Source organism: Terrapene carolina, unplaced genomic scaffold (assembly GCF_002925995.2).
Source record: "Terrapene carolina triunguis isolate 2854851 unplaced genomic scaffold, T_m_triunguis-2.0 Scaffold189, whole genome shotgun sequence".
NCBI lineage: Eukaryota > Metazoa > Chordata > Testudines > Emydidae > Terrapene > Terrapene triunguis.
In genome coordinates, this window is record NW_020664540.1 from 6,310,011 (window position 1) to 6,336,585 (window position 26,575).

General features: G+C 44.1%; 1 protein-coding gene across 1 annotated transcript in view; it reads right to left on the reverse strand.

Annotated features, from left to right (window-relative positions):
• SYNE2 (spectrin repeat containing nuclear envelope protein 2) overlaps positions 1-26,575 on the reverse strand; it is a 199,090-nt gene that overhangs the window by 56,224 nt on the left and 116,291 nt on the right. The window contains exons 67-80 of the mRNA XM_026654293.1: positions 25,983-26,165; positions 25,361-25,510; positions 24,334-24,510; positions 22,753-22,908; positions 20,675-20,827; positions 13,128-13,298; positions 11,859-11,992; positions 11,218-11,422; positions 9,549-9,728; positions 7,871-7,999; positions 5,288-5,442; positions 4,763-4,910; positions 4,133-4,227; positions 1,327-1,561 (exon numbers count right to left, since the gene is read on the reverse strand). Coding sequence (XP_026510078.1) covers positions 1,327-1,561; positions 4,133-4,227; positions 4,763-4,910; positions 5,288-5,442; positions 7,871-7,999; positions 9,549-9,728; positions 11,218-11,422; positions 11,859-11,992; positions 13,128-13,298; positions 20,675-20,827; positions 22,753-22,908; positions 24,334-24,510; positions 25,361-25,510; positions 25,983-26,165 — 2,271 coding nt within the window. The remainder of the gene's footprint in view (positions 1-1,326; positions 1,562-4,132; positions 4,228-4,762; positions 4,911-5,287; positions 5,443-7,870; positions 8,000-9,548; positions 9,729-11,217; positions 11,423-11,858; positions 11,993-13,127; positions 13,299-20,674; positions 20,828-22,752; positions 22,909-24,333; positions 24,511-25,360; positions 25,511-25,982; positions 26,166-26,575) is intronic.

The following is a 26,575-nucleotide window of genomic DNA, read 5'->3' on the forward strand; positions in this document are numbered from 1 at the left end:
GGGGGCCGCGATCGGCCGAACCTGCCGCGTCAGCAGGTAAATAAACTGGCCCGGCCCACCAGGGTGCTTACCCTGGCGAGCTGCGTGCCAAACGTTGCCGACCCCTGCATTACATAATCAATCTATGGAACTCATTGCCTCAAAGTATCACTGAGGCCAAAAGTTTAGTGCTACTCAGGAAACCTTTAGACATTTATATTGATAAGAAGAAGATCTACAGTTATACTACATGAGATATATTTTTAGTAAGGAATATAAGCTTTCATCCTTCAAGTCATAAACCAGACACTAAATGACAGAAGTTAAGAAGAAACTTCCCCTATCTGATGGTTATTCCATAACTAACTATTGTGGCCTTGTCTACACTGAAGTTTTCTTACCTCTTATTTTTAAAAAGGACAAGTGTAAACCACAATTCTGTGCAATAAAGTGAACAATGCCATGTCTACCCTAGCAAGCGCCCTTACTATTATGGGCTCTTCTCCCACAGTAAGGTACTACTGGACATGAGGAAGGTTGGCAGAATCAGGTTCTAATGAATTCAGAATAGTTTGGCTAATCTAATAAGATACATTATTGTTTAAAATATTCTCTGTCATGGAATATTTCTCTCCAAAGCAAAAAATTATTCAGTACTCTACCAAATATATAGCTGGCTTCAAATCAGACATTGTTCAACTTTAAACTCAGATTCCTATTGCACTTTAAACTATTAACTTTAAGAGCTTCTCTATCCAGATATCCGTGACAGTGTTGCACTATTAACCAAGCAAAAGATTCTGGTTTGGGTTCATAATTCAACCTAAAGTTACTTTTTGCCTGATTAGGGTCACATTTAAATTAAAAAACAAACAGCTCTGGTAACTTAAGTTGTTAATGTTCAGTTCAACATTCCCACTAACATAAAACCTCCAAATTACAGTAAATACTCACGAACTATTGGGAATTTTGAAAATTTACTCACAGAGGTCACTCAAATGAAGACAAGCAAAAGGAAACAGGGCCGACTTTCTGCAATATTATGGGCAGGCATAATCTATGTGCTTTAGCGAGAACTTGTTGAGGTTCTTTGAATCTTTTCATCAGGACAGATTCACTAAAAACTGCATCTGCTTCCAGATCATATTTAGGAGTTTATTGTGGGTTTCCACAATGCGTAAATCAAGACAAGTTTTAATGAAACTGTCCCTTTAAAAAAAGAAATCAGCAATTTGTTTTGTGCAAAAAGTGAATGCCTTTGAAGTCCTTTCATTTTTTTGGATACAAGTCATTTCAATCTGAAAAATCACGCATCATCTATTTGTTTATAAGAAATAAAAATATGACCTTGAAATCATGAATTAGATTCCTAAGATGGTAAAGGCTGTAGCCATCCTGACTCTTCACAGCAGCTATGAAGTTATTTGTACAAGTAAGAAAATTCGTGAGATTCTGTTGAGAAACCCTGAAGTGCTGCCACTGCTTCACAAGTCCATCAATATCTTTCTTCCTTTGCTGAACCATCCGGATAACACTCTGCCACTGCTCCTTCAGCAATGTGAGTTTGGAAATAAACTCAGTTCTGAAGAGGACAGAGATTGGAGTGTTAATACAGAATGTCATCTTCACCTTGAAAGCACATTAAAACACAAAATGGAGCACCATAAGCACAAGCCTTCTCTGTGTATCAAAACTTCTGTGTGACAGAAAACTATAAAATGATACAAGAACAAACACGAGAGTTTCTCCTGCTATGGCACAACAGCATATGGTACAGCTAGACCCAGAAGCAAGTTGTTCCAAATGCATTCTTGAAGTGGATGGAAGTCAATACTGGCAGCAACTGCACTGCAAAATAGAGCTGTACTTGAGCAACACTAGAACAGCCTCCTGTCACCATTATACTCTAGTGCAGGTGGAGCCTTAGAGCCTGTCTGCATTACAAAGAAATCTGTGTAGTGCTGAACCCCTTCAAACCAGTTTTTAGTTTCTACCATACGATATAATATGCTTTTGCCTGGTCCACATTAACATGCTGAAGGGTTTTCAGCCCATGCTAGTAAAAATGGGTTCAGCTACGATACTTTTTGAATAGTTCAGATGACGCCTTAGAGAAAAAAGGGGAAGGAGAAAGGTAAATCACTTGCAATGTTACTGCTACGATGGAGGATGGGGTTCACATAAACCATAGTATGTATTAGTGATTCTTAGAGATGCTCCATGAGTTCATACTCTGGCCAATAAACAACTCATCTCTCCATTACCCAAATTAGGTTCAGGTTGGGTTTACAAAAATTAGCCAGAAGACCATGTCCTCTTGTGAACATGGAGACTCAGCAGGCTCTGTTGCTAGGTGCCCTTCTTAAGTGATCTCTCACCCTGTTGCAGCATGAGTACTCATGGAGGAAAAGAGGATTGAGTCCTTTACATATGGCAATCTTAGAATCATCATAGAATCACAGACTATCAGGGTTGGAAGGGACTTCAGGAGGTCATCTAGTCCAACCCCTGCTCAAAGCAGGATCAACACCAACTAAATCAATCATTTTACCTACCACCACAGTATAGCCACCTCAGCTGTAAACACAGCAACTCTTTAACAGTGCAGAACACTTAGGGCAGGAAGTGAAGGATATCTTATCCCAGGAGAAACTACAAGGGATTTTTAGTTTTTTGGTAGGCAGAATGTAGTTATTACCCAAAGGGGAACTTGGCCAGGACACCGGTGGTCACACCCCTACTTCTGCAAGATGTACCACAGGCTCTAATGAACACACATGGTTTTGACTTGGGTTTAAAAAGTCTCTTTTAAGGGACAGTTGAGGGTGGTTCAGTACTGACTCAGAGGGAAGCATGTCACCTCTTGAATCACTGATACTACTTTGTGTAAGATCCAGGAATATGTGCAGGAATTTAAATTTGACTGCTTTTGGAGGGACACATTAAACACACACATATGGGGGGAAGGATAGCTCAGTGGTTTGAGCATTGGCCTGCTAAACCCAGGGTTGTGAGTTCAATCCTTGAGGGGGCCACTCAGGGATCTGGGGCAAAAATCAGTACTTGGTCCAGCTACTGAAGGCAGGGGGCTGGACTCAATGACCTTTTGAGGTCCCTTCCAGTTCTATGAGCTAGGTATATCTCCATATATTAATATTATACACATTAAACCATATCAACACATGCACATACATCATAGGTAAGGCTACATTTAAGTCATGAGGATTTTTAGTAAAAATCATAGACAGGTCACGGGCAGTAAAGAAAAATTCACGGCCCGTTACCTGTCCATGACTTTTACTATATACCCCTATCTAAAACTTGGGTGGGGGGGCCACGGGTGCTTGGGGGGGGGGGGGGGGGGCTGTGGGGGGGGGGGGGGGGGGTGGTCCTGGGGCGGTGGTGGCCGAGGACCCCCGCTGGTGCTGGGTGGGGAGGCCAGGCAGCAGCGCACAGCCCAGGACACTGGGGGGGATGGTTGGCAGGCTTCCTACCTGGCTCCACGTGTCTCTGCATCTTCTAGGAAGAGGGGAGGCCACAGGGGCTCCATACGTTGCTCCCGCCACAAGTGCCAGCTCCACAGCTCCCATTGGCCAGGAACCGCAGCCAATGGGAGCTGTGGGGACGGCACCTGCGGGCGCAGGCAGAGCCCCCTGGCCGCTCCGCCTAGGAGCTACAGGGACATGCCGGTGGGAGCCGGGGAGCCCCCCACCCTGAGGTAAGCGCCGCCACGCACCCCAAACCCCTGCCCCTAGCCCTGAGCCCTGTCCCACACACCCAAACTGCTGCTGCTGGCCCAGGGGCTGCCCGGCTCTGCCAGTCCCTGAGCCAGCATTGGCCGCTGCAAAAGTCATGGAGGTCACGGAATCCGTGACTTCCGTGACAGACCCGCAGCCTTAATCATTGAAATAAATGGCCATACACTCACCATTTCAATGAAAATCTATGCACCATGGAGCCATCTGAATTAATGTATCCACAAGTACTTGGCTGCGGCGGGGTTACAGAGCTCTTCTGTTCCTGGGGCTGTGGCGGGGCTGCAGGAGTTCTGTGCCCCGGCCAACTATTGGTGGGGGCGTGCCCATGCTTGCCCGTCCCCCGCTTGTGCATGCCCCTGGTAAGAACTAAGGGGAAAAAATCTATTTTTTTTTACCTTTTTTCTGCTTCTCCTGTTTCCAGCAAAAGTAATGCTTTTGATATGATAGAATTAAAAATCTGCTGATTTACAGAAATCTCCGCTTGCAGCATCTGCAAACATTGCAAAAATAAGAACAATATTAGTTCAGTAACTGATGGGCATTTAAAAACAAACTTTACAATGGGCTTGACTACACACAGAATTATTCTGGAATAGCTATTCTTGAGCAGCTCCATATTTAGTGAATAAGGAGCAGAATATGGCCCACATACCCTGAGGAGTACAAGTTTTACATAAAGTAGTAAATGTTTAGTATAATGTTTGTGGAATTAGATGCACAACTACTAATTATAAAAAAGTCTGGGTGACATCCTGTCTCTGTGTGTCTAACTTGCAACGCATGGTATTTAGTATTTGCAGATACAGATTTTGTGATTTATTTCAGCTGGGACAAGAAGCCTCCTCTCAGCCTTGCCCCAATGTAATGTTCCCAAGGTGTAATGTATTATTGACACTTTGAGTGGATTCCATTTATATATTGCACAGACTGCTGCTGTTCTATAATACCACCCACAGTATCTCTTTGCAAAGATATGGTTTTCAAGATTTTTTTTAAAACCCAGTTTAAATTTGCAGCATTATTACCTCATATATTCTCTGTTGTTCCTGAAGCTTTTCAAATCTGCCACCAATATTCACTTTTAAACCCTCTTTCATCTTTTCTAGAAATTGTACCCAGTTTTCACATTTCTGAAGAAATTTCTTTTCATCCGATTGAATTCCCTCAAATTCACTGTTAAAAGAAATAATACAGGAACTAGTCTATTGTATATTTTCCAGTTATGATTGTTTATGCTCTAACAAAGGGGGCAGACTGGTAGCACCATGGGCCCTAATCAAGATGAGGTCCCATTGTGCTAGTCTCTACACAAAACACATGCTAACACATGTGCCTTTGTGCTCCAAACAACTTAAAATATTAAAAAAAAGCCCACCAACCAACCAAAGAAAAAAACGGTGGAATATTTTAAAGTTAGTTTAAAATGGAGGAATTATTTTTGACAAGCCTCTTGGAAATCTGGGAACCAGCTCGTGGAAAATATTTTAATCTGCTTTTAATTGTCCTCATGCACACTGAAACAGTTGGGGGAATTATTGTGCTTTTTTGACCTGCAATGCTCCAGGGCTGTTGCTGTCTTCTGAGCCCACTGTCGATTCAGGCTCTGTAGTTTCTTCACAGTGAAATCACTGAGTGGTAGCCTAAAGCTCACTTCATTCAGATTCTCGATGTCAGGAGACATTGCAGTGAGCTCCAACATGTGGCTCTGCAAATAATGGAACAAGATAACTGACAGAAATATCACCTTTTTTCCATGTCGAGAAAATATAAGTCTTTTCTGTGATGTTTGACAACACAATGTAAACAATGCCTTATGTTCAGGTTTAAAGGGTCATGGATGAAAAAGGTGAATTTTAAGAAGCATAGTTAGTTCATATTGGGCTATATCATCCCTCCATGTACTATTCCAGTAGAGAGGACTGAAAACAAGAGAGTTTTCACTTTCAAGTATCAGAGGGGTAGCCGTGTTAGTCTGGATCTGTAAAAAGCAACAGATGCAGATATTACTTGCATCTGAAGAAGTGAGGTTCTTACCCACGAAAGCTTATGCTCCCGATACTTCTGTTAGTCTTAAAGGTGCCACAGGACCCTCTGTTGCTTTTTACAGATTCAGACTAACACAGCTACCCCTCTGATACAGAGAGTCCTGTGGCACCTTTAAGACTAACAGATGTATTGGAGCATAAGCTTTCGTGGGTGAATACCCACTTTGTCAGACGACGAAGTGGGTATTCACCCACGAAAGCTTATGCTCCAATACATCTGTTAGTCTTAAAGGTGCCACAGGACTCTCTGTTGCTTTTCACTTTCAGTTTCCTTTGCACTATTCTTGGGGAAAAAGTCAGACACACCTTCTGAATCCTCATTCATGGAAGTAGTAAAGGGTTATGCATGGCGTATTTTGTAGTATCCATAAGTAGCAGGGCTTAAACTTCATACAGAAGTTTGAGGAGGGGGAATTACACCAACCCCAGATCCAGCAGGTTTCCCTTTTCTCTTTTACAATTCTGCCTGCAATCCACGTTTTGATTCCTTTTTAAAAGTAACTCATTATATTTCATGTTGCTCTGGGGATTCCGTTATTCTGATGTAACGCTCTTCAGATAAAGTATTCCATTGCATTTCTGATTGCCTTAGAATTTTTTTAATGATGAAGAACCATCTTCTGCTAGCAATTAAAATTACCCAGGCTGCTACTTTACTTTATTCATTTCTTTTTCACTAGGAGGGTGGTGAAGCACTGGAATAGGTTACTAGGGAGGTGGTGGAATCTCCTTCCTTTTGAGGTCAGGCTGGACGAAGCCCTGGCTGGGATGATTTAGTTGGGGACTGGTCCTGCTTTGAGCAGGAGGTTGGACTAGATGACCTCCTGAGGTCCCTTCCAACCCTGATATTCTATGATACAGTCTTAAATTACTATTTTTTTCAAGACGACTCCTACCTCATTCCCTGCACAGGATGGACCTGCTCTGGGTATCCATCAGGCTAATTTAGTAAAGGAAATTGTTGTCTGTAGGACCTCTGCTTTTTTGTTGCAGAAGTTGGAGGTGTGTAGTAAATGAGGCAGGAGACTGCAGGAAGAGAAAGGAGGGTCTCATTGTTAAGGCAGCTGAATAGACAGCTGGATTCTATCCCTGCTTCTGCCACAGTGTTCTGCACTAAATGAGTTAGGGACCTTGTGGAAAAAAAATAGTATGTGATCAGGAAATTCAAGACTGTATCATAATGGATATGCATGTGGGGGCCAAATCCAAGATGCATAGGCATTTCTGGCATTTCCTAACTTTTGAGTGCTTGACTTTGCCACCCTAATAATGTTCTTTTAATATTGTTTTTGTGCATGTAACGTTTATGATAATTAAGCTACAGTAGGGTTACCATACGTCCGGTTTTTCCCGGACATGTCCGGCTTTTCGGCAATCAAACCCCCGTCCGGGGGGAATTGCCAAAAAGCCGAACATGTCCGGGAAAAATACCGGCCAGGCACTTCCTCTCCCGCGGCTGCTCTGCTCCTCCCCTGACTCAGACTTCGGCTCTGTTTAAGAGCCAAGCTGCCCGAGCCAGCGCTACCGGCTTCGGGCAGCCCCCGTGCCTCCGGATCCCAGCCGCCCGCCGGGCACTTCTCCTCCCCGGCTCCAGCTGCTCTGCTCCTCCCCGGACTCAGACTTCGGCTCTGTTTAAGAGCCAAGCTGCCCGAGCCAGCGCTACCGGCTTCGGGCAGCCCCCTTGCCTCCGGACCCCAGCCGCCGGAGCAGAGCAGCTGGAGCCAGGGCGCAGGGTCTGGAGCCGGCCAGGGGCGCAGGGTCTGGAGGCTGCCCGGCAAACCGTAAAGCCGGTAGCGCTGGGCAGCCCTTTTCGCGTGGCTGGGAGGGAGGAGGGGGAGTTAGGGCGGGGACTTTGGGGAAGGGGCGGGGAAAGGGCGGAGTTGGGGCGGGGCCGGGGGTGGGAAAGGGGCGGGGCCGGGGTGGGAAAGGGGCGGGGCCAGGGCCCGTGGAGTGTCCTCTTTTTTTATTTTTTACATATGGTAACCCTAAGCTACAGGAAGTACCTATGGTGCTACATGAATAAGTATCCTAAAGACTCTCTTACATATGCATAATTTATATCCTTATAGTCATAAGAGCTGGATGTACCATGAGTAATTCTGAGTCGTCTTCTTTTCCCTGTAGATACAGCTTATCCAAAACTTCTATAGGTGTCTTAATTCGAGCTTCCACTGTGCCCAGACAATTATTGAAATCCATCAGTTGTAAAAGGTTGAACTAGGATGAGAGATTATTTTTATTATAATCAGCTTTAATACATCTATTCAATATGAGCAAGAGAATAATAAACAGCATCTTTAGGAAAACAAACAGCTGCTAGATTAGAGTAACTGGTGTATTTGTAGTTAATATTTATGTCTATATTTAAACCATGCTTATTTATATTCTCTCTCTAGATTTTATCGTTCGAATATGTCCTTGCATTTTTAGAGTAAATATTTAGCCTTGATTTCTTGTTATTGGCTTCATAGTTCTAGAAATTAATGGCTGTTTTTCCTCAGCACAATAAGTTTCTTTGACTACGAAAAAACAAGGAAAGTGAAATGAAAATGAAGAAAACGCTTCATTACATATAGAGGAACCACTGTCCGCTGTCAGGGTAAGAAATAACTCATTGGGGAGGAGAGATGGTGTTGTGGTTAAAGCCCTGTAATGGCTTTTTTTTTTTTTTTTTTTTTAAACTTGGGAAACCTGGGCTTGTTTATCAGCTCTGCTTCAGACTTATAGAAGGTGGTAAACTCTGCAAGTTTCGACTTACAGAGTTTCCTCCCAATTTTTCAATTGGGGAGAAGTAGGATTTAACCCAACATACAGACATGTGGCAAGGAGCTGAGCCTCCAAATCCTGTGAATTGTGGGAGATCCACATGGATCTAGGAGAAAAGGGCAGACATGCTGTGCAGAGACCTGCTACCAAGGACTTCGTGATTTAGGATGAAATTATGGAGCCACAGCACAGCTACTCAGACAGCAGGAAATTCATGAAAATGGTTCTGCTCCTTTATCAGCCACATGGAGAGTTTGGTCCCATTTGCTCTTATAGATAGGGCTGTGGGCATTACTTGGGCTCTAGTAGCTCCCAGTTGGCTCCATCTGAGGGGAAGAAATACAGGACTGGGTCTGGGATCCCACAGTTTTTTTGAGGGAGGAGGTTAGGATGACTGGGGGACTTTTCTCTTCCCTCCCCATTTCCAGGGTTGAGGGAACTGTGCCAGGAAGGGGTCTGGTGTCACCCTCTGCCTAAGAGCTCTCAGATTACACTTGTGTAAGGAATGAATGACAAGAATGACAAAGGAAATCACTTGTGGTAAGACCACAAAATTACACAAGAGAAAACGACTACACAACTAGAAATGAAATAAAACTATATTACACTACAGGTAAAGCTTACACATGATATTAAGAATCAGAGACATCATCTCCAGGAAACAACCTGAGTTTCCAAGCATTGGACTGGGATGATGCATGGAGACATTAAGATCCATCCATATTACAAATTAACAGGCCTGCGTACAAGTGTGTGACAGAGCAGGGTGTGTGCGGAAGGGGAAAACAATTGAAACTGAGTGAACACAGCATAGCAGGCACACGATGAAAGTGTAACCCACCTGTTTTCCCAGGACTTTATTTCTCTTTCATAACTCAGCTGATGCTATCATTCAGATTTCACCGAGTTCTAATTCAAACCGAACTTCAGTTCAGGAACTACATGATTTTGTTGAAGAATAAAACTGTATTGAGAGCAAATTTACGATATAAGGAAGTACCTCAAATTCATCCGATTTCATCTGCAACGTCTTTTCCAAATAAGCTATCCTTTTGAGAGGATGCAACTTCTCTGACAGAACTGCTTGTGTAGCTGCATTAACCTGTTGTGCTATCTGGTCTGTCAACTCAGAAACCTGGAGAAAGCTTCCCTTTATGGTTTGAAGGCCTTGTTGCAGTATCTAAAGTGAAAGATCAAAAAAATAAATCAGATCTGTGTTCCTGTGTCTCTTTTATTGCTATAACTAAGCTCCTTCTGTTGATCTGCATTGGAAGCCAAATTCAGCCATAGACTAAGAGAGTATCTTTCATTGACTTTAATGGGAGCGACAAGCACTTACTCCAGGGCGGAATCTGATGATAAGTCTATTAACAGTGATGGGAGAGACAAAACCATAGATGTTACTGAAGGTCGGCCTTCCAGTTACCCAGAAATTTAGGCTGATTTTTTACAGGTGCTGAAGGGAGTTAGGCATCCAACTCCCTGTGAGCTCTCTTCAGCTCCTTTAAATATTCCCAGGCTTACTATCTGGATTCAAGGTTCAGTGGGATAACATTGCCCAGTAATAATTTCAGGCACTCGGATACTAATGTTATGAGGAAGATTAGAGAGATAAATTGGAGAGAATATCCATCCTCTCTAGAATGGCTTTATACAGTGATAATAATATCCTGCTAACCGCTATGCTGAACACCTCTGCCAGCACTTTGGAACCATTTTGACTGATTGAGAGCTTTTCCCCCCCCTCCAGCAACAATACTATAAATTTCAGTTCTAAATGGTATGAACAACAAAGGGAGTGGCTGGTACTTCTACAACCTACTGTTTGTAGTTCCTTTTGTCTGGAGAGAGATTTACAGAATATCATCCTGGAATGTGTAATTCTCTGCCACGTTCACTTAATACTAAACATGAAAATCCCTGGGCTTTTTTTTCCACTGAAAACTATATTTCAGTGGGCAATGAGTAAAGAAATGTTTCTTCTGATTAATTATAAAAGTAAGGACAGACTTCCCTGAAAGGTAGAATATGCTTCTGGGCATATTGACCCTGTCTTTGGCATGGATCAGACTGTAAGCACTTCAGTTGTTATAAAGGTCAAAATATATAATAAAGGTCAATCATGTTTGGTTCAATGATTGCTACAAAATAGCCAGATTCTCAGGTTCCCTATGTTACCTTCATAGAGTATTGCCACTGCTAGGGGATGGAAATCTGGCATAAACTGACAGCCAGGGATACCTCTTACATTTGGGAATCACTGGAGGGGATTAAGCAAGAGTAGCTGGCTCTACGCCAGTTGCTCCTGGCACCCCACCTCTGGCATAGGAGACATGTCCAGAGCAAACTGCACCCTGGTGGTGCTCCCCAGGGGACCACTGCAGACAATATAGTTTAGAGAAGCCTTGCTGCTGCTCTAACTTATGCTGTGGCTAAACTGGTCACGGGCTGCCCACAGAATTGGAGAGTGCAAGAGATGAAGTCAGGTCACCCCCTTCCCTTCTTTGCATCCTGTGCTTGGCCTGACCTGACCTGAGGACCTGGCCCAATGTAGTTAAAGAAAATGAAAAAGGACGGATTACAAAAGAGAAGTCAGGCCCTGATTTCCATTGTCAGGATTTTTAAATAAGTCCAGCCTTGCATAAGGCAGCGAGAGCACTTTTATGTACCTTCACATTCTGTATCTTCTGCTTCAGGACTTCCACCATGTTGTCTTCAGGTAAGTGAGCTCCCAAGAGCAGATGACACTGATCTTCGTGTTGTTCTAACCTCAATGCTGCCTCGGTGTATAACCCATCATACGACTCCCAAAGCAATAACAAAGCTTGTGCTCTCTGTAGCTCATCAGTGACTTCTTCATTTGCCAGAGTCCATCTGCAATATACAAGAACATAACACAGGTTATTGATTTGGGTTTTGCCCTTACACTTGAGGACATGCACGGACCAGACTCTGATCTCTTTTGAAGATTCTCAGTGGAATTTCTCTGGATTTACACCAGGGCATCTGAGATCAGTCTTGCCATGTGTAATGTCCATACTGCATTGCATGTTTACTATGTTGCTGCTTTTTCTGTTTGTTTGTTTGTTTTTTGGTCTACCACCCAGACCCACAATAAAACAATATGTTAAAGTCGACTGGCCCTAGTTCACCAAGATATTTAAGCACATGCCTATCTTTAAGCGTGCGAGTATTCACAATGAAGTCAATAGAAACATCCACATGCCTCAAGCTACGCGCATGCTCAGTACCTTGCAGAATCGGGGGCTTTTATTACCAACATCTATTTTGTGTCTTTTTTTAGGCGTACCTTGTATGTGCCTCCTTGCATTTATGTTCAATAATCTCTGCAAATGAGGAACAACAGTATTTCTTGAGGTTAGCAGCAGAAGCCTGGAGCTTGGCCCAGCTTTCTTCACTCTTCTCTGTTTTGTCTTGAAGAGACTGTGAAAAATGAGTCACAACAATTAGATGTGGAGACGAATGAGCCACAATTCATTGAGCTAAAATGTAGTTTTCTTTAGAGACTAGCAGATGTATAGTAGTGATACTGTAGCAACATTTATAGCAAAGACAAGTTTTGTGAAAGAAATTAAAAATGTAACAATAATATACTTGCTGCTACAAATTAAAGAACTGAAGACTAAATTGTGGCCCAATCCTGTAATACATAATTTCAGAAGCATCTCTTTACACAGGTATTGGTCTAGTGGGACTCCTCTTGTGAATAAGTGCTACTCAAAGCAAGAAAGTGTTGAGGAATTAGGCCTTTGACTGGCAAATATGGAAAAATAACTGGTTTGAAATTCTGTATTAAATATCAATAGAAAAATATCAATTGACTTTTTTAAGAAGTTTCACTTATTTAGTTCAAACTATTCATTCTAAATTGCAATTAATTTTTCCTTTGGTGTTACTTGTTCCCAGTCTAACCAGAGAGCAGTTGTACTTTGAAATTCTTATTTTAGATCGGAAATAATAAAGAAAGGTTAAATATCAATAACTAGAATCCTCTGAATACTTGAGGCTTGCTTCCCTGTTACCCTGCACCTTGTTTATTCATTGTAAAGAGAGCACAAAGCAAGCACAAAACACTACCATTCTGGTTTGGTCATACTTTGCACTTGGTCTGCACTGGTGTGAACAACAACATGAGGTATAGGGCAATGAAGAATTAGGCCTTGTCTTCACACAATCTTGCATTTGTTTAATTAATCTGGTAGATACCTGAAAGTGCCTTATTTCAGTTTAGTTTACACCAGTTCCTAACTTAAGCTAAATCCAAATAAGCCTGATTTAAACTGAAATAAGAGCATCTACACCGCTTTTGGCACTGGTTTAACTAAACTGGTTTACATTCAGACCTTTGGTTAAATTGGTGCAACTCTGCTAGTAGAGCAGCCCATGGGCCCATTATCTCTGCAGGTAGAAAGAATGCCACTGACTCCCACGGGGCTTTGGGTTAGGTCCATCGTGAGGCTCTAAAGAAGCAGTTTCCTGAAGGGAAACTTACTGGTTTTTTAATTAACCTTTTCCCATGTTTGCACTAATACGTTTACTTTGTCTTTGGTAGAATTACCTGTAGAGTCTTCACCTGGCCTTTCAAAGATTCCAGCGATATTACAGAAGGTTTGCATTGTTCTAGGCAATACAGAGAGCTTATTATCATCAGGTTAACTTCTTCATAGGCTTCGTCATAAATTATCCATTGCTGTAATACTGACTGCATTGAGGTTTTTAACTGTGCTACCTGTAAACAAACAATCATTGCTGAGAAAAAGGATTGCTCCTTCTTAACGTTTACCTACAAAATGTATTAATGAAGCTATTTCATAGGCAATTTTGAAATAAAAACTGACTTCAGTACTTCAGCTCAACGCATGCTGGATGACAATCCACAACAATTTCACAAATGAAGTATCAGGATAAGCTTGAAATACAAATTTAATTGGATACCAAGGCAATGCTGATTTGGCAGCCACCACTCCAGAACCCCAGACTAAGTGAAAATGTGCAGAAACAACGCACGGCTGTTATTCTTTGCTGCCAATATCAGGCTACCCGCTAACAGATAAAGTACTGTGACTCCTGAAGGCCTTAATCTCCTTAGGAAATAGACAATTTGAGATGGAAATTTAGTTCCAGTTTAGTCAAAATTTAACAGAAATTATTTGGGGGTAGTTCAAGCTTCTAATAAAATACCATTGTGTACTAGAGAGCTACATTCTCTTGTATGCCATTGTGCTGTAACAATGCAGATGAAACAGAACCACAGCCTTGTGTTCACATTCAACAACTGCTGGAGGAACTTCAGGACTCACTAAATACATGAGCTGTGCAATGACTGAGGTGGCAGACTTTGGCTCAATCCCATTACCCATTGGCTAGTGTACTTGGACAGCAAGCCCAGACAGAGAGACGTGTACCTGAGCCAGTGTGCAGAGGTAGGGATAATTTACCGTTGGTACCAGCCAGCAGCAAATTATTGCCACCAAAGGGGAAGCATGGGAGGAATTGTGCCTCTGAGCAGTGTTGGAGTCAGAGTCCTACCTGACACTGTCCCAGCAGTGGTGCAATTAGTGCACCACCCCTTGCTGAGGACCATGAAGTCACAATCTAGCCCCTAATCAGGCCAGCCTGCTAGAAGAAAAAAAGCAGTATATAAAGTAGAACCTCAGAGTTACGAACACCAGAGTTATGAACTGACCAGTCAACCACACACCTCATTTGGAACTGGAAGTACGCAATCAAGCAGCAGCAGAGACCCCAAAAAAAGCAAATACTGTCCAGTACTGTGTTAAATGACATAAACTACTAAAAAAAAATAAAGGGAAAGCAGCATTTTTCTTCTGCACAGTAAAGTTTCAAAGCTGTACTAAATCAATGTTCAGTTGTAAACTTTTGAAAGAATAGCCATAACGTTTGGTTCAGAGTTATGAACATTTCAGAGTTATGAACAAACTCCATTCCTGAAGTGTTCATAACTCTGAGGTTCTACTGTCTGTTACATACAAAAAAACATATTAAAAGAACATTAGGGTTGCAAAGTTAAGCAATTAAATGTTAGGAAATGTCAAAATGAAGGTTGTTCACAGAAGCAGGGAGTAGCAATTGCACAGAAAGTCCTGCTCAGCCCCTGTAGCTCTTGGCAGGAGCATGTTCAGTACAGATGGAAATGTCAGAGAATTTCACTGCTAAACTCTAAAAAGTCTCCACTGAGCACATTTGAATGGAGATTTTTCAAATTCTTATAACTGGGTCAAATTAGAGCTTTTACTGGCCCTGCAAAAAAAAAAAAAAAAAGAAATGAATAAAATTCATAAAAAAAGAAAAAATAAAAAATATAATTTTTTATATATTAAAAAAAAAAAAAAAAAAAGGCACTTCTCTGGCACCGGGGCGACCTCCCATTGCTGAATTTCAAATCCCTGTTCCAAAACATTGGTGTACTAGGGCTTCTCAACAAAACAGTTGGAAGAATGTTTTTAACATGAACAAAACAATGTATTTTCTTTAATCTCATTCTGAGAAACAGCTGAACCATTTCTGCTGAAGCTTAAAAATATTTTAAAAAATCAGCCTGAAGCAGACACCCGATGTGGAAGATTTCAGTCAAAATGGTTAAAATTTGGCAAAGTTACCTACTGGAAAGCATTGGGCAACCTTAACTTTATCTGAATTACTTATAGTATTATATATTATACGATGGATTGTAAACATAAAGCTGTATTTATCATACACATATCATTGGCATTGCTGGGGTTAATTGGCCTAAGTTATGGAGAGCCATTGAGGAGGGAAAGGGAATCCATAGGAGCATGAGTGGAGCAACTGGGAACTATAAGGGATTTGCTTAGAATTAAAAAAAGCAGTGGGAGTGGAGGAGGGAGAACCCAGTGCTGGGAAGATGAAAAAGGTTTAGCTGAGAATGGAGAGTCTCTATCAGGACTCTACCAGAGAGAAGGAACAAATAGGAATAGTAAGGGCCCAAGTGGATCCACTTAGAAAGTTTGAGGTTTTCAAACAAATCCTTTAATCTACCAGAAAAATGTCGATACTTTTAAAAAAAATTGCGAAAGGGGGTAAATTTTTTCTTATTTGACTCCAAAGCAGATTGATCTTTTTTCCACACTTGGCATACAGGTTCTCCTTTGGCATGAGAATAAGCATGGTAGTTTTTTGGCCAAAAGGAGATTTCTTGCCAAAGTTACATGGAGCAAAAAGAAGTAGAAAAAACATTTACCTACCTTTCATAACTGTTGTTCTTTGAGATGTGTTGCTCATGTCCATTCCGTTTTAGGTGTGTGCGCACCCACATGCACAGTTGTCTGAGATTTTTGCCTTAGCGGCATCTATAGGGACAGCTGTGGCGCCCCCTTGAGTGCTGCGCTCATGTGTCAGGATATCGGGTGCCACCAGCCCTATGCCCTCTCGGTTCCTTCTTGCCGGCAACTCCGATAGAGGGGTAGGAGGACAGGTAACGGAATGGACATGAGCAACACATCTCGAAAAACAGTTACAAAAGGTAGATAACCGTTTTTTCTTCAAGTGCTTGCTCAATTCCATTCTAGGTGACTCACAAGCAGTATCAATGAAGCTGGGCTTGGAGTTCACAGTTTAGCGGCTTGCAGCACTGCTCTACTGAAGCCAGCACCGTTCCAGGCCAGCTGGGTAAGTGCATAATGGGATGTGAACGTGTGGACGGACGACCAGGTGGCCTCTCTACAGATGTCCTGGATAGGCGCTTGGGCTAGGAAAGCTGCTGAAGAGGCTTTCACCCTGGTTGAGTGGACGGTGACAATTGCCGGAGGTGGCACCTGTGCCTGACCGTAGCAGCAGCGAATGCAGGCAGTGATCCAAGAAGAAATTCTTTGAGCAGACACTGGATGACCTTTCATCTTGTCAGTCATTGTGACGAACAATTGCGTTGACTTGCGGAATGGCTTGGTCCTTTCAATGTAGAAGGCTAGCGCCCTCCTGACATCTAGGGAATGCAGCCTATGCTCCTCCTCCGACTTACGCAGTTTTGGAAAAAAGACAGGTAAGTAAATGTCCTGGCCTGTATGAAACTGTGAGACCACCTTGGGCAGGAAAGCCAGGTGAGGCAGCAGCTGGACCTTGTCTTTGTAAAAAACCATATAGGGCAGATCCAAGGTAAGTGCCCTAATCTCAGAGACCCGGCGGGCAGATGTTTATTGCAACCAAGAATGTGACCTTCCAGAACAGGACAAGAGCAGGAAGCCAGAGGCTCGAAGCGGGGTCCCGTAAGTTACAACAGCACCAGATTCAGGTCTCACAGAGGGACAGGTTTCCTGATGTGAGGGTAGAAGCACTCGAGGCCCTTAAGGAACTGGGCAGTCATGTCCTGGCTGAAAACCAGCCTACCCTCGAGCGGCGGATGGAAGGCCAATATAGCGGCCAAGTTGGTCTTGAGAGATGAAAGGGACAGGCCTTGGAGTTTGAGATGCAGAAGGTAGTCCGGGATTGATTGCAGCGAGGCCCGCTCGGGCCAAATGCCTTTATCCGAGGTCCAACAAGCAAATCGTTTCCATTTGGCAGGTAGGTCGCTCTGGTGGAGAGCTGTCTGCTGCCCAACAGGACCTGTTGGACACCGGCTGAGCACTCCTGCTTCTCCGCATTTAACCATGCAGCGCTGGCAGGTTCAGATGCAGAAGACTGCCATGGTTTTGGGACAGCAGGTCCGGCCTGAGCAGTAGCCATAACAGAGCAGCCACTGAGAGATTCAGCAGCGTGACGAACCAGTGCTGATGTGGCCAAGACGGCGCTATGAGGATCACCTTTGCCCTGTCCTGTTTGATCTTCATGTGGACCCTGTGAATTAACGGCACTGGAGGGAAGGCGTTCAACAGAGCCCCTCACCACGGGAGTAGGAAAGCGTCCAACAAGGAGCCTCTGTCAATCCCCCAAATCGGGCAGAAACATAGCATTTCCTGTTCTGCCTGGATGCGAACAGGTCCACCTGGGGAATCCCCCACCTCTGGAAGATGATGCTGACCACTTTCGGATGGAGGGACCACTGGTGGCAAGACGAGAAGGTCCTGCTGAGGCGATCTGCCAGAGCGTTCCTGGCCCGGAGAGATGTGTGGCTACGAGATGGATACTGTTTTGTACACAGAAGTCTCAGAGCCTGACAGCTTCTTGGCAAAGGGCAGATGATCTGGCTTCACGCCTTGCTTGTTGATATAGAACATAGCCGCTGTAGTGTCTGTCAGGACCTGGACCACTCTGTTTTTTAGGTGAAGTAGGAAGGCTTGGCAGGCCAGGCAAACCACTCTGAGCTCCCTGACATCGACGTGTAGGGAGTGATCATGACTCAACCAACGATCTTGCATGCTGAGATTGTCCAGGTGGGCTTCCCACCCCAGTCTGAGGCATCGGAGACGAGGGTCACCAACAGGGACGGAGCCATGAAGAGAACCCCCTCCAACACCGATGCAGGATTCTGCCACCAGATGAGTGACGACAGTACGTGGTCCGGGATCCAGACCACATGGTCCATATTGTGTCTGTTGGGGACGTAGACCAACGGCAGCCACGCCTGCAAGGGCCTGAGACGGAGCCGCGCATGTCGGACCATGTAAGTACAGGCCGCCATGTGGCCCAACAAACGCAGGCACGTGTGAGTAATGGCGAGAGGACGGGCTTGCATGCACGAGATGAGGTCCGCCATGGCTTGGAACCGAGCCTCGGGGAGGAAGCTTCTGGCCTGAGTAGACTCAAGGCCTGCTCCAATGAACTCTATGCACTGGACTTAAGGTCGACTTTTTCTTGTTTATTAACAGCCCCAGGTTGCGACAGGCAGAACAAACTAGATCGAGATGCTGCTGCACCTGATCCCAGGACTGACCCTTTATTAGCCAGTTGTTGAGGTACGGGCAAATTTGAACACACCGGCGCCTCAGATAAACGGCCACTGGTGCTAAGCACTTCGTGAACACTCTCGGGGCTGATGAGAGACCGAATGGCAATGCCGTGAATTGGAAATGGTGCTGGCCCAGCATAAAACGAACGAAGCGCCTGTGTCCCGGGAAAATGGAAATGTGGAAATATGCATCCTTCAAGTCAAGAGCGATTTGGCAATCTTAAGGACCCCTGGGTGGACGGGAATCACAACCCAGGCCAAGGTGGAGGAGGATATAATGTTAAATAGGTCGTCGGACTCCTCCGCGACCTCCTCAATTTTTAAGTTCAAGTTGGTAGCCACGCTGGTGCTCCTTGAAGTCATCGGGGAGGGAAAGGGGGGAGGCTGCCTGTTTGGGAGGGACGCGTCACTGCTTCGTCCGGAGAGGACGACGAGTGCACCATCGGGGGAGGGGCAGGTTCCCCTTCCTTCTCCAGGGACGGCTCCTTAGGTGCTAGAGTCCGATGCGCTGCCCCCACATCAGATTCGGTACTGTTTTCAGATTCTGGCGGTGCTGGGGGCAGCAAGGGAGGACTGGTGGGAATATGGAATCGGCATTACGGGCATGCCCCACGGGTTCCAGTATGGCCATTGAGCAGACCACTGTCCCTGCTGCCATGCCGTCGCTGCAGGCGCCGTGCCAGCTTCGCAGGTTGCCAGCGAATCACCCCTCCTTGGCGAGGGACTGAACTCCCAGTCCAAATCTGACCATTGCTCCTCCGGCGACCAGGGCAGAGCCATCGAGGCCTGAGTCTGCCAACTGACCCTAGTCGGCGACTGGTGAGACGAGGGCAAGGATCGGTGCCTGCCTCATGAGCAGAACCGGGGGTATGGAGACCGGTGCCGTGACCGGGAGCGATCCTGCCCCAAGGGGGACTGATGTCCGGGAGACCGTCTTGACGATGGTGACTTGCGCCATGGCGATCTTTGACAGGAAACTTGCCGGTACTGGTGGTACAGGGACTGGTGTCTTGACTCCGGTGTCCCATGTCTTGTAGGGAAGACCACGGCGTCAGGGACTTGGGCCTTCTGACCGGAGCCCAGAGACGGGGATCTACACCTGCAGTTCGGGGAACGAGGGTGCTCCACTGTTCTATGGGGCGGTCCCATTACCGACTTGCCCTTAGGCATTGGGGCCTTAGCCGAGGCTGGCGCCTGGCACAGTGTCTGTGGTGCCGGTTGGCCTGCTTGTTCTTTAGACGCCTGGGCTGCTTCGGGCAATGAGGCCCCTAGAAGCCGGGGTCCCCTGCCGCTCCCGGGAGCTGGAGGCGGATCCCTGGCCGGGCAGGGGGGTCTGACCTCAGTGGTACTCCCGTGAAGCCCCGGGGCAGGCACATGGCCTGACATTGTTCCTTTGCCCGAGGCTCCTTTCCCTTCCAGTGCCAGGGGGCTCTTCTTCTTTTGTCGTTTCTTCGGCACTGGTGAGGGGGAATGGTGCTGGTGGCGCCTGGTGCCAGCAGTGCGCTCCGCACGGATGCTGAGGAGCTCGGTGTGGGATCCGAGTGGGTGGGCTCCGACGCAGGACGAAGCACAGCCTCCATGAGGAGGGTCTTCAAGCGGATATCCCGCTCCTTCCGGGTTCTAGGGCGAAAGTGCTTACAGATTCTGGACTTGTCCTTTCTATGGGACTCCCCCATCCACTTCAGACAACTGTCGTGGGGGTCACTAATAGGCATTGGCCTGTTGCATGACAAGCATGGTTTGAAGCCAGGAGAGCGGGGCAAGCCACGCTCCGGGGCGAAGTCCCAGCCGGGACTCTAACTACCAACTAACCCAACACTTAATTTAAAGGCTAAATAAGTACCTAACTATATACAAAAAAGACAGACAATGGGTTGTTGAAGAACTGCTAATGATCTTGCGATTGCAAGACAAGGCGCTCCGACCAACCGACATGGGCGGTAAGAAGGAACTCAGAGGGCATAGGGTGGGCGGTGCCTATATACCAGCGCATGGGCGCGGCACTCAAGAGGGCGCCACAGCCGACCCTACCGATTCCGCTAAGGCAAAAATCTCCGACGACTGTGCACACCTAGAATGGAATTGCCATGAGCAAGCACTTGAAGAAGAACGGGACATCTATTGCAGCCTTAACTATGGCTCTGCCATTGAACAGCTCAGTAACACTGGAAATTCCCAAAGAGGGTTAGGAACAGTTGCTAAGGTTAAATCCTGGGGAGAAGCGTAAACGCAAAGTTCTCTACCTGACTGACGACACTGTTCCTCATTTCATGCAGCTTATCCATTCTGACAGCCATATCTTCTGAGGTTTGTTTTGCACCATCTTCCAAAGCCATATAATTCTGCTTTAGCTGATCAAGAGCTTTGGATTTAATTGCAAGCTGATTTTCTAGTTCCTAAAGGGAAGAAAGATAAAAATCTTTATCTGTGTGACAATACAAAAGTAAAGACAAATGATTCTTCTTTAAAATCAATCCCATGTCGTTTTTCTAACCATGGGAAACTTACAGCAATTGAGTTCTGGCAGACATGAATTTGCCTCAGGAAACCGGAACAACTGTAATTGTCAGGCAGAACAAAATGAACTGCATTTGGCCGTGACATGGAATGCAACATGCTGATTTGGAACTGAGAGCCAGATCCTCCGCCAGCACTTGGGCTCCCTTGCACCACGCCAGGCAAAGGGGCTAGAAAGTTTTTCAAGCAGGGCAGCAGAAGATTCCCTATGTCAGATTCCAGCCCTCCTACCCCCTCCAGCATACACATGCGCCAAAGATAGGAGCACCTTGCACATTGGGGATCTCTGGCTTCCTAACAGTTACTAGGAAGTCATTTTCAGCTGACATGGGTTAGAGCAGTCCTGAGGCTGCTTTAACTTACACCGAGCCTGACATGAGCCCTGGCAGACTCTAGCATTGAGGAATGCATAGGCAGCTTTAAGCTTTAAGCCACCTTTCCCTTCACCTTTCAGCATAGCTTGGCTAGACCAATGATCTGGCCTGGAGTTTGGAAGCAGTCCCACTGAAGTCAGTGGGACTACTTGTAAGAAGAACTGCTCCCCAACGCGATTAAGGGGATCACAATGTGGTCCTTATGTATTCAGGAAAGCTCAGCTCAAGCCCCGCAGCAGTACATGTGAATGTTTCAGACATCCAAACGGGCCGATTCCTTTAACTAAAATGTTGCCCTTTAAGTCAGCACATGCTTTCTGTTAATGATTCACTGTCCAATAGTTTTTTGAATTTATCTAAAATTCATTTAGTTTTTAATGAAGTAAATGAATTTTAATTAAGTATTTTACCAGCCTGAAGCATAGAATCTTATCTTGCTGTGATCAGATATGGTACTTTAGAGATACCAAACGTATCTTATTAACTAGCTGGTACATTCTCACCCCAATACACTTCAGAGAAAATGCAGATAGATGAGTAAGTCTGCATTAATATAGCACTGCAGGGAATAATAGCAGCATAATTTGGGAGAGATACAAGTAACCATGGTAATAAAATAACAAACATTTCATGGGAGGAAATAGAGGGGTAACATTGAACTGAATAGATGCTGAATATTCCCAGAGTAATTGGGGACCAGCTGGCAGATGACTGCCACTTGTCCTGATTTTGATGGAGATATCCTACTGAAAAATCCCTAAAATATCCCTAGGGCTGGAACAGCATGACTGCATTTGTGCCAGGTCATGATGTGGTGAGGCTAGTATCACAGCATCAATAACAAAATGACATCTTCATGTATCAACAGGTCAAAGATGGCAAACAGGACTAAGTGGGAAAGATAAAATGGCCCATTTGAGAAACAAAGAAGAAATATTATGCTAATACAGAATTATACCAAGTTACCACAGAGTTACTATTCTTCCTAACCAAAGTATCACCGAAGAATGTTTCACACTAATCAAATAGATGAGTCTTTCCATCAATGTGTTGAACCGAATGAAAACGAAATATTTTCCATTAGAAGAAATCTAAAATAAGGTAGTGAAAATATTAAGAATTGTTGTAATGTTGCAGGAAATTCCAAGGACAAAAGAGTTCAAAAAACAACTGTGGAATTTCACATCTGTGTTGTGCCAGATCTTCAGGCGCTGTAATTCGGTGCATGTCAATTTACAACAGCTGAGGATCTGGCCCCGATCTCTTTCTTAAACTTTGCATTTCATGTTTTCATTAAAGTGATACCCTGTACTAAGCTTTTAGGAATATGGTAGGTTCCTCCAATTTAAAATAAAAATTATGTGACTTTTGTAGCATGGACCCAGCAAAGTCTTAAGTGTAATGCTTGCAACATAAAGAACACTTTTTACCTTACAGTCTTCCAGCGTGTTCTGTACTGAGATTAGACTCGCTGGCTTTTCCAAAGATTTCAGCCTCTCGCCTTGTGCTTCCAGCCAGCTGCTCAGAGTTTGTGCTTTGTTTTCATTTTCAGTGACGATTTCCAAAATATGTTCCAAATCTTGTATCTGCAAATTAAAGGATTAAAATATTTAATTTTAATTAAATTATATCAGATTGAAAGTGTTTCGCCGATTTAAACTCTCTGTTTTGATTGGAGTCCCTTGTAGGACTCAAGCAGGGCAGTCTCTCCTGTCATACCATAGCTGAAGACAGTATACAGATATACACAGCATACTAACAGTTGACAGTGTCTATTCTAACAATGTCATGCCTGAAGGGGTAGGATTCAGGAATTTCTCTAACTGCCCATTCACAGTAAATAGCTCTTTCCCCATTTGTTTCTATACCTCACATCATAATTTCTCCATACTTGGGTATGCTGACATAGTCTCTAACAGAACAGTATCACCTAGCTCTTCTATAGAGTTTTTCATCAGTAGATCTCAAAGTGCAGTACAAAGGAGGTCAGTATCATTATCCCCATTTTACTGAGGGGGAAACTGAGTCACAGGGAGGGGAAGTGATGTGCCCAAGGTCACCCAGCAGGTCTGGTGGTAGAGCTGGGAACACAACCCAGGTCCAGTGTTCTATTCGCTAGGCCACACTGCCTCGCAACTCTGAGCCTGTTCCACAGATTATTTCTAGTTTCACCAGGGTGAAATAACTCTGATGCATTTATTTATATGTATTTTCTATAACATATAGTAAATACGTAATAAAATAAATAATAGCGATATGCACCTTGAGAGTGGTTTTCATCCATTGATCTTAAAGTGCTTCTATAAGGACAACATATTCCATCATTCCCATTTTCCAGAGGGGGCAAAGAGAAGTTAAGTGACCTGCCCCTGATCACACAGCTGGGAACAGAACCCAGGGCTCCTGATTCCCAGGCCTGTGCCTCATCCACTAGACCACAGTTCTTCATAACGAATGAGTGTGGCTTGCGATATGCCAATCAGCCCTTTTAGTGGTCCAAACATCATTATGTTAAATAGAAATAGGCAGGGCAGGGGGAGGATATTTTAGCATCCTCCCCCTTTTCAATCATGTTCCATAACGTGCAGAAGGACTGGCCTCTTTTTAAACAGTATCATTGTCCCTGTGGCTTCTGAGTGGGTCTTGGTCATCTACCTGCTGGCGCAGGACTGTTTCTTACCATATACTGCCTACTATTTTCAATTTTAAATGTCTCAAGCTGTGGGGTCCATATGGCTTTCCTTCAGCTCAACAGATCTTACCATTATGATTCCTCTCCCCCAATATTCATCTAAATTCTCCCTTTCTGAATTTACTAATTATACCCCATCTTACAAGGGTGTGAAAACACCCACCTACTGTACCTTCCAGGAGTGTTATGTGACTCGGCACATGTGAAAGTGCTTTGAGATCCTTGGGGAAATGTAGTATAGAAGCACAAAAGATTATAATATGTGTAATTAACATTGGAAGAAAAAAAAAAGATATAAACCCATGAAATAAGAGCAAACCTTTCTGTTCAGAGACCCTTGCAGCCGGTGCCACTGCAAGTTCATCTCACCAAGATGCTCTGCAAATTCTGTCCTTTCATAGCGCTTGCTTTCTACATCGCAAGTGCTGATCTGCAACAGCGACTGGTTAACAAAATCAACCGTCCACTGTTTAAAGTTCATCTCCATCATGTACTCCTGAAAAACAGTTACGATGGCAATTTTAATTTCATAAACTCCATAAACTGCTGATTTATAGTGTAATTCTGTGGTATTCAGAGAAAACTTCTTATTCTGAGCCATAGTACAGTGCATTTCCTGAGAGATCCATTCTCCATTGTCTAAATCAAAGGTGGCCTTAGTCCGCAGCTAACAGATGCACAGCATAGGCTAAGATAGGTCCCTGCTTCTTTGTCCTTACCCACACAGATGGATCTTTTCAGAGAAGACGATTCTGCCCAATAGTAAATACTAACTACAGCTAGGAAATGCCATTTATTTTCTTTGAAAGGAGGAAGATTTGGGCAAAAGAAAGCAGATTCTCCCTCTCTTAAATTGTAGTTGTTTATCATGAAGACACAGTTCTTTCACCAAACAATACCATCCCGACTGGGGCCACTGGATGATATGGTAGTAAAGATACAAATATCTTGGAGCCCATGAGAATGCATTTCTCCCTCAGGAAGGAAGGAAGCTAGGAATATCTTTTAAGTTTATCCCCTTGGAAAATTCTGGAGATAGCTACAAGACAAGGCAGTGGTCAATTCTGTGTCATACAGGGGTCCTAGGATATGAATGCTAGGAACTTTTAACTGTTATAACCAGAACCAAGAAGCTGACCCCAAAAGTTCAAAGGGCTAAGAAGCACAGGATTAATCTTCAAGAGTACACCAATGTTCCGAGCTGAACTACTAAGTACTCAGCTGCCCTAAGGAACCTAGAAATAAATCGATATTCTATTCAATTCTATTCTGGCTCTTATACTGCATCTATTACTGTGGTACCTGAGCACCCTGTAGACGACTTATTCTTCTGCTTGCATATTTACCTTATATTTCTGAAGAAGGTTTTTGACTTGGGATGCGTTACTTTGCAAATTTACAATGGCCTCATCATCTTCTTTTTGTTGTTCCACATGGCTCAGCCATGCCATTATTTCTGTGATGGCCTCACGAGACGGAAGCTTTTCCATCTGAAGCTGGAAATCAAATATATAATGATTCTTCTGTACTTAGCTTGCTAGCAATATTAAATCAGACCATGATGGAGGAGGACATCTTTATCCCAAAAAGGCCTCACATAATGTAATTATCTAAGTATGAACTTGCAAGTAAACCCTGATACTCAAATTTAGGATATGATTCGAACTTGAAACAAGAAATTTGGACATCTCTGAAGTCTGGAATAGGACTATTGTTGCCTGTTGAAACTAACTTTTATATAAAATATGACATTGATGGGCACAGGCAGAGTTAGGCAGAAATACAGTAATAATTAAGCTAATACTGAGGATGTTCCAAAAGTGAGTCAGATGGGTAATTGAGCCCTAAAGAAAAAAGTGCTTTCCCTGCATTACGTAGTGCTTGACTGAATCCCATCCGTAACATTTTAAAATAATTCTGCACGTAGCTTGGCTCAAATGAAGAAACGACATGAGATTCCCTCCTTACCTGGTGAAGTTTTTCTTGGATGGTTGGGAACTGAGTGATCAATTCTGCCCATTTTTGCTCAAACTGTGCCAAAGATGATCTAAGCACTGCAGCATCCATTTGTTTCACATGAAGAAGCTGGTTGCCAGTGCTTATGACAGATGACTTCAAGGATGATTTTTCATCTACTTCCTTAGAAAATGCCTAAAATATATAGAGATTTAACAAAACATATATATTTTAAAATACACAGACAGGGTCTCAATCACAGGAGGGACTGACTGGATGGGTTGCAATTTTGGTTGCACTGAAACCTGGTAAAACTCATCTCATCTGATGGAAACTTGAAACCTGCTGAGGCTCAGTAAATCCCAGAGAAACTTTGAACCACACAGGTGTCAGCCAAGACCTTTCTTCTCTATCTTTCTGCAGGACCTTTTAACCCCAATATGCTGCCACCTACAACCCCTTTCACCCAACAGGACCCCTATATTTGGTGCTTTATTCTCAGGTTGGAACGCCAATGTCTTGAAAGACCCTCTCCTTTCCATTTTTGGGGGGTTGAGGGGAATAACTCTCACCTATCAGGATCTTCAGGGTGCCCAGATCTCCTT